We start from the raw sequence: 13,312 nt of genomic DNA, 5'->3' as shown, positions 1-13,312 counted from the left end.
CAACAGTGGCTACAACCACTCCTCCAGCCACAACTGAATCTACCACCACAACTGCGGCTACAACCACTCCACCAGCCACTACTGAATCGACCACCACAACAGTGGGTACAACCACTCCACCAGCCACTACTGAATCAACCACCACAACAGCGGCAACAACCACTCCACCAGCCACTACTGAATCGACCACCACAACAGCGGCTACAACCACTCCACCAGCCACTACTGAATCTACCACCACAACAGCGGCTACAACCACTCCACCAGCCACTACTGAATCTACCACCACTACAGCGGCTACAACCACTCCACCAGCCACTACTGAATCTACCACCACAACAGCAGATACAACCACTCCACCAGCCACTACTGAATCTACCACCACAACAGCGGCTACAACCACTCCACCAGCCACTACTGAATCTACCACCACAACAGCGGGTACAACCACTCCACCAGCCACTACTGAATCAACCACCACAACAGCGGCTACAACCACTCCACCAGCCACTACTGAATCGACCACCACAACAGCGGCTACAACCACTCCACCAGCCACTACTGAATCTACCACCACAACAGTGGCTACAACCACTTCGCCAGCCACTACTGAATCTACCACCACAACAGCGGCTACAACCACTCCACCAGCCACTACTGAATCTACCACCACTACAGCGGCTACAACCACTCCACCAGCCACTACTGAATCTACCACCACAGCAGCGGCTACAACCACTCCACCAGCCACTACTGAATCTACCACCACAACAGCGGCTACAACCACTCCACCAGCCACTACTGAATCTACCACCACAACAGCGGCTCCAACCACTCCACCAGCCACTACTGAATCTACCACCACAACAGCGGCTACAACCACTCCACCAGCCACTACTGAATCTACCACCACAACAGCGGCTACAACCACTCCACCAGCCACTACTGAATCTACCACCACAACAGCGGCTACAACCACTCCACCAGCCACTACTGAATCTACCACCACAACAGCGGCTACAACCACTCCACCAGCCACTACTGAATCTACCACCACAACAGCGGCTACAACCACTCCACCAGCCACTACTGAATCTACCACCACAACAGCGGCTACAACCACTCCACCAGCCACTACTGAATCTACCACCACAACAGCGGCTACAACCACTCCACCAGCCACCACTGAATCTACCACCACAACTGCGGCTACAACCACTCCACCAACCACTACTGAATTGACCACCACAACAGAGGCTATAACCACTCCGCCGGCCACTACTGAATCTACCACCACAACAGCGGCTACAACCACTCCACCAGCCACTACTGAATCTACCACCACAACAGCGGCTACAACCACTCCACCAGCCACTACTGAATCTACCACCACAACAGCGGCTACAACCACTCCACCAGCCACCACTGAATCTACCACCACATCAGCGGCTACAACTATTCCACCAGCCACTACTGAATCTACCACCACAACTGCGGCTACAACCATTCCCCCAGCCACTACTGAATCTACCACAACAGCGGCTACAACCACTCCACCAGCCACTACTGAATCTACCACCACAACAGCGGCTACAACTACTCCACCAGCCACTACTGAATCTACCACCACAACAGCGGCTACAACCACTCCACCAGCCACTACTGAATCTACCACCACAACAGCGGCTACAACCACTCTACCAGCCACTACTGAATCTACCACCACAACAGTGGCTACAACCACTCCCCCAACCACTACTGAATCTACCACCACAACAGCGGCTACAACCACTCCACCAGCCACTACTGAATCTACCACCACAACAGCGGCTACAACCACTCAACCAGCCACTACTGAATCTACCACCACTACAGCGGCTACAACCACTCCACCAGCCACTACTGAATCTACCACCACCACAGCGGCTACAACCACTCCACCAGCCACTACTGAATCTACCACCACAACAGCGGCTACAACCACTCCACCAGCCACTACTGAATCTACCACCACTACAGCGGCTACAACCACTACACCAACCACAACTGAATCGAACACCACCACAGCAGCTACAACCACTACACCAGCCACTACTGAATCTACCACCACAACAGCGGCTACAACCACTTCACCAGCCACTACTGAATCTACCACCACAACAGCGGCTACAACCACTCCACCAGCCACTACTGAATCTACCACCACAACAGCGGCTACAACCACTCCACCAGATACTACTGAATCTACCACCACAACAGCGGCTACAACCACTCCACCAGCCACTACTGAATCTACAACCACAACAGCGGCTACAACCACTCCACCAGCCACTACTGAATCTACCACCACAACAGCGGCTACAACCACTCCACCAGCCACGACTGAATCTACCACCACAACAGCGGCTACAACCACTCCAACAGCCACTACTGAATCTACCACCACAACAGCGGCTACAACCACTCCACCAGCCACCACTGAATCTACCACCACAACAGCGGCTACAATCACTCCACCAGCCACTACTGAATCGACCACCACAACAGTGGGTACAACCACTCCACCAGCCACTACTGAATCTACCACCACAACAGCGGCTACAACCACTCCACCGGCCACTACTGAATCTACCACCACTACAGCGGCTACAACCACTACACCAACCACTACTGAATCGACCACCACCACAGCGGCTACAACCACTCCACCAGCCACTACTGAATCTACCACCACAACAGCGGCTACAACCACTCCACCAGCCACTACTGAATCTACCACCACAACAGTGGCTACAACCACTTCACCAGCCACTACTGAATCCACCACCACTACAGCGGCTACAACCACTCCACCAGCCACTACTGAATCTACCACCACAACAGCGGCTACTACAACCACTCCACCAGCCACTACTGAATCTACCACCACAACAGCGGCTACAACCTCTCCACCAGCCACTACTGAATCTACCACCACAACAGTGGCTACAACCACTCCACCAGCCACTACTGAATCTACCACCACAACAGTGGCTACAACCACTCCCCCAACCACTACTGAATCTACCACCACAACAGTGGCTACAACCACTCCACCAGCCACTACTGAATCTACCACCACAACAGCGGCTACAACCACTCAACCAGCCACTACTGAATCTACCACCACTACAGCGGCTACAACCACTCCACCAGCCACTACTGAATCTACCACCACTACAGCGGCTACAACCACTCCACCAGCCACTACTGAATCTACCACCACAACAGCGGCTACAACCACTCCACCAGCCACTACTAAATCTACCACCACTACAGCGGCTACAACCACTACACCAACCACTACTGAATCGACCACCACCACAGCGGCTACAACCACTCCACCAGCCACAACTGAATCTACCACCACAACAGCGGCTACAACCACTCCACCAGCCACTACTGAATCTACCACCACTACAGCGGCTACAACCACTACACCAACCACTACTGAATCGAACACCACCACAGCGGCTACAACCACTACACCAGCCACTACTGAATCTACCACCACAACAGCGGCTACAACCACTTCACCAGCCACTACTGAATCTACCACCACAACAGCGGCTACAACCACTCCACCAGCCACTACTGAATCTACCACCACAACAGCGGCTACAACCACTCCACCAGCCACTACTAAATCTACCACCACAACAGCGGCTACAACCACTCCACCAGCCACTACTGAATTTACCACCACAACAGCGGCTACAACCACTCCACCAGCCACTACTGAATCTACCACCACAACAGCGGCTACAACCACTCCACCAGCCACTACTGAATCTACCACCACAACAGCGGCTACAACCACTCCACCAGCCACTACTGAATCTACCACCACAGCAGCGGCTACAACCACTCCACCAGCCACCACTGAATCTACCACCACTACTGCGGCTACAACCACTCCACCAGCCACTACTGAATCGACCACCACTACAGAGGCTACAACCACTCCACCAGCCACTACTGAATCTACCACCACTACAGAGGCTACAACCACTCCACCAGCCACTACTGAATCCATCACCACTACAGCGGCTACAACCACTACACCAACTACTACTGAATCGACCACCACCACAGCGGCTACAACCACTACACCAGCCACTACTGAATCTACCACCACAACAGCGGCTACAACCACTTCACCAGCCACTACTGAATCTACCACCACAACAGCGGCTACAACCACTCCAACAGCCACTACTGAATCTACCACCACAACAGCGGCTACAACCACTCCACCAGCCACTACTGAATCTACCACCACAACAGCGGCTACAACCACTCCACCAGCCACTACTGAATCTACCACCACAACAGCGGCTACAACCACTCCACCAGCCACTCTTGAATCTACCACCACAACAGCGGCTACAACCACTCCACCAGCCACTACTGAATCTACCACCACAACAGCGGCTACAACCACTCCACCAGCCACTACTGAATCTACCACCACAACAGCGGCTACAACCACTCCACCAGCCACCACTGAATCTACCACCACAACAGCGGCTACAACTACTCCACCAGCCACTACTGAATCTACCACCACAACAGCGGCTACAACCATTCCCCCAGCCACTACTGAATCTACCACAACAGCGGCTACAACCACTCCACCAGCCACTACTGAATCTACCACCACAACAGTGGCTACAACCACTCCACCAGCCACTACTGAATCTACCACCACAACAGCGGCTACAACCACTCCACCAGCCACTACTGAATCTACCACCACAACAGCGGCTACAACCACTCCACCAGCCACTACTGAATCTACCACCACAACAGCGGCTACAACCACTCCACCAGCCACTACTGAATCTACCACCACAACAGCGGCTACAACCACTCCCCCAGCCACTACTGAATCTACCACCACAACAGCGGCTACAACCACTCCACCAGCCACTACTGAATCGACCACCACAACAGCGGCTACAACCACTCAACCAGCCACTACTGAATCTACCACCACTACAGTGGCTACAACCACTCCACCAGCCACTACTGAATCTACCACCACTACAGCGGCTACAACCACTCCACCAGCCACTACTGAATCTACCACCACAACAGCGGCTACAACCACTCCACCAGCCACTACTGAATCTACCACCACTACAGCGGCTACAAACACTATACCAACCACTACTGAATCGACCACCACCACATCGGCTACAACCACTCCACCAGCCACTACTGAATCTACCACCACAACAGCGGCTACAACCACTCCACCAGCAACTACTGAATCTACCACCACAACAGCGGCTACAAACACTCCACCAGCCACTACTGAATCTACCACCACAACAGCGGCTACAACCACTCCACCAGCCACTACTGAATCGACCACCACAACAGCGGGTACAACCACTCCACCAGCCACTACTGAATCAACCACCACAACAGCGGCTACAACCACTCCACCAGCCACTACTGAATCGACCACCACAGCAGCGGCTAAAACCACTCCACCAGCCACTACTGAATCGACCACCACAACAGCGGCTACAACCACTCCACCAGCCACTACTGAATCTACCACGACTTCAGCGGGTACAACCACTCTACCAGCCACTACTGAATCTACCACCACAACAGCGGCTACAACTACTACACCAGCCACTACTGAATCTACCACCACAACAGCGGCTACAACCACTCCACCAGCCACTACTGAATCTACCACCACAACAGCGGCTACAACCACTCCACCAGCCACTACTGAATCTACCACCACAACAGCGGCTACAACCACTCCACCAGCCACTACTGAATCTACCACCACAACAGCGGCTACAACCACTCCACCAGCTACTACCGAAACTACCACCACAACAGCGGCTGCAGCCACTCCACCAGCCACTACTGAATCTACCACCACAACTGCGGCTACAACCACTCCACCAGCCACTACTGAATCAACCACCACAACAGCGGCTACAACCACTTCACCAGCCACTGCTGAATCAACCACCACAACAGCGGCTACAACCACTCCACCAGCCACTACTGAATCGACCACCACAACAGCGGCTACAACCACTCCACCAGCCACTACTGAATCGACCACCACAACAGCGGCTACAACCACTTCACCAGCCACTACTGAATCTACCACCACAACAGCGGCTACAACCACTCCACCAGCCATTACTGAATCTACCACCACAACAGCGGCTACAACCACTCCACCAGCCACTACTGAATCTACCACCACAACAGCGGCTACAAACACTCCACCAGCCACTACTGAATCGACCACCACAACAGCGGCTACAACTACTCCACCAGCCACTACTGAATCTACCACCACAATAGCGGTTACAACCACTCCACCAGCCACTACTGAATCTAGCACCACAACAGCGGCTACAACCACTCCACCAGCCACTACTGAATCTACCACCACAACAGCGGCTACAACCACTCCACCAGCCACTACTGAATCTACCACCACTACAGCGGCTACAACCACTCCACCAGCCACTACTGAATCTAGCACCACAACAGCGGATACAACCACTCCACCAGCCACTACTGAATCTACCACCACAACAGAGGCTACAACCACTCTACCAGCCACTACTGAATCTACCACCACAACAGTGGCTACAACCATTCCACCAGCCACTACTGAATCTACCACCACAACAGCGGCTACAACCACTCCAACAGCCACTACTGAATCTACCACCACAACAGCGGTTACAACCACTCCACCAGCCACTACTGAATCTACCACCACAACAGCGGCAACAACTATTCCAATAGTAACTACTGAAATTACAACCACAACAGCGGCTACAACCACTCCACCAGCCACTACTGAATCTACCACCACAACAGAGGCTACAACCACTCCACCAGCCACTACTGAATCGACCACCACAACAGCGGCTACAACCACTTCACCAGCCACTACTGAATCTACCACCACAACAGCGGCTACAACCACTCCACCAGCCATTACTGAATCTACCACCACAACAGCGGCTACAACCACTCCACCAGCCACTACTGAATCTACCACCACAACAGCGGCTACAAACACTCCACCAGCCACTACTGAATCGACCACCACAACAGCGGCTACAACTACTCCACCAGCCACTACTGAATCTACCACCACAATAGCGGTTACAACCACTCCACCAGCCACTACTGAATCTACCACCACAACAGCGGCTACAACCACTCCACCAGCCACTACTGAATCTACCACCACAACAGCGGCTACAACCACTCCACCAGCCACTACTGAATCTACCACCACTACAGCGGCTACAACCACTCCACCAGCCACTACTGAATCTAGCACCACAACAGCGGATACAACCACTCCACCAGCCACTACTGAATCTACCACCACAACAGAGGCTACAACCACTCTACCAGCCACTACTGAATCTACCACCACAACAGTGGCTACAACCATTCCACCAGCCACTACTGAATCTACCACCACAACAGCGGCTACAACCACTCCAACAGCCACTACTGAATCTACCACCACAACAGCGGTTACAACCACTCCACCAGCCACTACTGAATCTACCACCACAACAGCGGCAACAACTATTCCAATAGTAACTACTGAAATTACAACCACAACAGCGGCTACAACCACTCCACCAGCCACTACTGAATCTACCACCACAACAGAGGCTACAACCACTCCACCAGCCACTACTGAATTTACCACCACAACCGCGGCTACAACCACTCCACCAGCCACTACTGAATCTAGAACCACTACAGCGGCTACAACCACTCCACCAGCCACTACTGAATCTACCACCACAACAGCGGCTACAACCACCCAATCAGCCAATACTGAATCTACCACCACTACAGCGGCTACAACTACTCCATCAGCCACTACTGAATCTACCACCACAACAGCGGCTACAACCACTTCACCAGCCACTACTGAATCTACCACAACTACAGCGGCTACAACCACCCAACCAGCCAATACTGAATCTACCACCACTACAGCGGCTACAACCACTCCACCAGCCACTACTAAATCTACCACCACTACAGCGGCGACAACCACTCCACCAGCCACTACTGAATCTACCACCACAACAGCGGCTACAACCACTCCACCAGCAACTACTGAATCTACCACCACTACAGCGGCTAAAACCACTACACCAGCCACTACTGAATCGACCACCACCACAGCGGCTACAACCACTCCACCAGCCACTACTGAATCGACTACCACAACAGCGGCTACAACCACTCCACGAGCTACTACTGATTTGACCACCACAACAGCGGCTACAACCACTCCACCAGCCACTACTGAATCTACCACCACAACAGTGGCTACAACCACTCCACCAGCCACTACTGAATCTGCCACCACCACAGCGGCTACAAACACTCCACCAGCCACCACTGAATCTACCACCACCACCACAGCGGCTACAACCACTCCACCAGCCACTACTGAATCTACCACCACAACAGTGGCTACAACCACTCCACCAGCCACTACTGAATCTACCACCACAACAGCGGCTACAACCACTCCACCAGCCACTGCTGAATCTAACACTACTACAGCGGCTACAACCACTCCACCAGCCACTACTAAATCTAGCACCACAACAGCGGATACAACCACTCCGCCAGTCACTACTGAATCTACCACCACAACAGCGGCAACAACTTTTCCAATAGTAACTACTGAAATTACAACCACAACAGCGGCTACAACTACTCCACCAGCAACTACTGAATCTACCACCACAACAGCGGCTACAACTACTCCACCAGCCACTACTGAATCTACCACCACAACAGCGGCTACAACTACTCCACCAGCCACTACTGAATCTACCACCACAACAGCGGCAACAACTATTCCAATAGTAACTACTGAATCTACCACCACAACAGCGGCTACAACCACTCCACCAGCCACTACTGAATCTACCACCACAACAGCGGCAACAACTTTTCCAATAGTTACTACTGAAAATACAACCACAACAGCGGCTACAACTACTCCACCAGCAACTACTGAATCTACCACCACAACAGCGGCTACAACCACTCCACCACCCACTACTGAATCTACCACCACAACAGCGGCTACAATCACTCCACCAGCCACTACTGAATCTACCACCACTACAGCGGCTACAACCACTCCCCCAGCCACTACTGAATCTACCACAACAGCAGCTACAACCACTCCACCAGCCACTACTGAATCTACCACCACAACAGCGGCTACAACCACTCCACCAGCCACTACTGAATCTACCACCACAACAGCGGCTACAACCACTCCACCAGCCACTACTGAATCTACCACCACAACTGCGGCTACAACCACTACACCAGCCACTACTGAATCGACCACCACTACAGCGGCTACAACCACTACACCAGCCACTACTGAATCGGCCACCACAACAGCGGCTACAACCACTCCACCTGCCACTACTGAATCGCCCACCACCACAGCGGCTACAACCACTCCACCAGCCACTACTGAATCTACCACCACCACAGCGGCTACAACCACTCCACCAGCCACTACTGAATCTACCACCACAACAGAGGCTACAACCACTCCACCAGCCACTACTGAATCTACCACCACTACAGCGGCTACAACCACTCCACCAGCCACTACTGAATCTACCACCACAACAGCGGCTACAACCACTCCACCACCCACTACTGAATCTACCACCACAACAGCGGCTACAATCACTCCACCAGCCACTACTGAATCTACCACCACTACAGCGGCTACAACCACTCCCCCAGCCACTACTGAATCTACCACAACAGCAGCTACAACCACTCCACCAGCCACTACTGAATCTACCACCACAACAGCGGCTACAACCACTCCACCAGCCACTACTGAATCGACCGCCACAACAGCGGCTACAACCACTCCACCAGCCACTACTGAATCGACCACCACAACAGCGGCTACAACCACTCCACCAGCCACTACTGAATCGACCACCACAACAGCGGCTACAACCACTTCACCAGCCACTACTGAATCTACCACCACAATAGTGGCTACAACCACTCCACCAGCAACTACTGAATCTACCACCACAACAGCGGCTACAACCACTCCACCAGCCACTACTGAATCTACCACCACAACAGCGGCTACAACCACTCCACCAGCCACTACTGAATCTACCACCACAACAGCGGCTACAACCACTCCACCAGCCACTACCGAAACTACCACCACAACAGCGGCTACAACCACTCCACCAGGCACTACTGAATCTACCACCACAACAGCGGATACAACCACTCCACCAGCCACTACTGAATCTACCACCACAACAGCGGCTACAAACACTCCACCAGCCACTACTGAATCGACCACCACAACAGTGGCTACAACTACTCCACCAGCCACTACTGAATCTACCACCACAACAGCGGCTACAACCACTCCACCAGCCACTACTGAATCTACCACCACAACAGAGGCTACAACCACTCCACCAGCCACTACTGAATCTACCACCACTACAGCGGCTACAACCACTCCTCCAGCCACTACTGAATCTACCACCACAACTGCGGCTACAACCACTCCACCAGCCACTACTGAATCGACCACCACAACAGCGGCTACAACCACTTCACCAGCCACTACTGAATCTACCACCACAACAGCGGGTACAACCACTCCACCAGCCACTACTGAATCTACCACCACAATAGCGGCTACAACCACTCCACCAGCCACTACTGAATCTACCACCACAACAGCGGCTACAACCACTCCACCAGCCACTACTGAATCGACCGCCACAACAGCGGCTACAACCACTCCACCAGCCACTACTGAATCGTCCACTACAACAGCGGCTACAACCACTCCACATGCCACTACTGAATCGACCACCACAACAGCGGCTACAACCACTTCACCAGCCACTACTGAATCTACCACCACAATAGCGGCTACAACCACTCCACCAGCCACTACCGAAACTACCACCACAACAGCGGCTACAACCACTCCACCAGGCACTACTGAATCTACCACCACAACAGCGGATACAACCACTCCACCAGCCACTACTGAATCTACCACCACAACAGCGGCTACAAACACTCCACCAGCCACTACTGAATCGACCACCACAACAGTGGCTACAACTACTCCACCAGCCACTACTGAATCTACCACCACAACAGCGGCTACAACCACTTCACCAGCCACTACTGAATCAACCACCACAACAGCGGGTACAACCACTCCACCAGCTACTACTGAATCTACCACCACAATAGCGGCTACAACCACTCCACCAGCCACTACTGAATCTACCACCACAACAGCGGCTACAACCACTCCACCAGCCACTACTGAATCGACCGCCACAACAGCGGCTACAACCACTCCACCAGCCACTACTGAATCTAGCACCACAACAGCAGCTACAACCACTCCACATGCCACTACTGAATCGACCACCACAACAGCGGCTACAACCACTTCACCAGCCACTACTGAATCTACCACCACAATAGCGGCTACAACCACTCCACCAGCCACTACTGAATCTACCACCACAACAGCGGCTACAACCACTCCACCAGCCACTACTGAATCTACCACTACAACAGCGGCTACAACCACTCCACCAGCCACTACTGAATCTACCACCACAACAGCGGCTACAACCACTCCACCAGCCACTACCGAAACTACCACCACAACAGCGGCTACAACCACTCCACCAGGCACTACTGAATCTACCACCACAACAGCGGATACAACCACTCCACCAGCCACTACTGAATCTACCACCACAACAGCGGCTACAAACACTCCACCAGCCACTACTGAATCGACCACCACAACAGTGGCTACAACTACTCCACCAGCCACTACTGAATCTACCACCACAATAGCGGCTACAACCACTCCACCAGCCTCTACTGAATCGACCGCCACAACAGCGGCTACAACCACTCCACCAGCCACTACTGAATCGACCACCACAACAGCGGCTACAACCACTCCACCAGCCACTACTCAATCGACCACCACAACAGCGGCTACAACCACTTCACCAGCCACTACTGAATCTACCACCACAATAGTGGCTACAACCACTCCACCAGCAACGCCTGAATCTACCACCACAACAGCGGCTACAACCACTCCACCAGCCACTACTGAATCGACCGCCACAACAGCGGCTACAACCTTTCCACCAGCCACTACTGAATCGACCACCACAACAGCGGCTACAACCACTCCACATGCCACTACTGAATCGACCACCACAACAGCGGCTACAACCACTTCACCAGCCACTACTGAATCTACCACCACAATAGCGGCTACAACCACTCCACCAGCCACTACTGAATCTACCACCACAACAGCGGCTACAACCACTCCACCAGCCACTACTGAATCTACCACTACAACAGCGGCTACAACCACTCCACCAGCCACTACTGAATCTACCACCACAACAGCGGCTACAACCACTCCACCAGCCACTACCGAAACTACCACCACAACAGCGGCTACAACCACTCCACCAGGCACTACTGAATCTACCACCACAACAGCGGATACAACCACTCCACCAGCCACTACTGAATCTACCACCACAACAGCGGCTACAAACACTCCACCAGCCACTACTGAATCGACCACCACAACAGTGGCTACAGCTACTCCACCAGCCACTACTGAATCTACCACCACAATAGCGGCTACAACCACTCCACCAGCCACTACTGAATCGACCGCCACAACAGCGGCTACAACCACTCCACCAGCCACTACTGAATCGACCACCACAACAGCGGCTACAACCACTCCACCAGCCACTACTCAATCGACCACCACAACAGCGGCTACAACCACTTCACCAGCCACTACTGAATCTACCACCACAATAGTGGCTACAACCACTCCACCAGCAACTACTGAATCTACCACCACAACAGCGGCTACAACCACTCCACCAGCCACTACTGAATCGACAGCCACAACAGCGGCTACAACCACTTCACCAGCCACTACTGAATCTACCACCACAATAGCGGCTACAACCACTCCACCAGCCACTACTGAATCTACCACCACTACAGCGGCTACAACCACTCCACCAGGCACTACTGAATCTACCACCACAACAGCGGCTACAAACACTCCACCTGCCACTACTGAATCGACCACCACAACAGTGGCTACAACTACTCA

At 53.2% G+C, this 13,312-nt stretch overlaps 1 protein-coding gene across 1 annotated transcript; it reads left to right on the top strand.

The window, feature by feature from the left end:
* Nucleotides 1–569: 569 nt before the first annotated feature.
* On the top strand, nucleotides 570–12,185 carry LOC137542081 (uncharacterized; the record flags this gene model as incomplete). The annotated part of the gene is made up of 2 exons (XM_068263735.1): nucleotides 570–614; nucleotides 12,138–12,185. Coding segments are annotated over 2 exons (93 nt in total), but the record flags the coding sequence as incomplete, so codon positions are not given.
* Nucleotides 12,186–13,312: the final 1,127 nt, after the last annotated feature.

The sequence above is a fragment of the Hyperolius riggenbachi genome, chromosome 2 (assembly GCF_040937935.1).
Source record: "Hyperolius riggenbachi isolate aHypRig1 chromosome 2, aHypRig1.pri, whole genome shotgun sequence".
Taxonomy (NCBI): domain Eukaryota; kingdom Metazoa; phylum Chordata; class Amphibia; order Anura; family Hyperoliidae; genus Hyperolius; species Hyperolius riggenbachi.
This window is presented reverse-complemented; position numbering and strand designations above follow the sequence as displayed.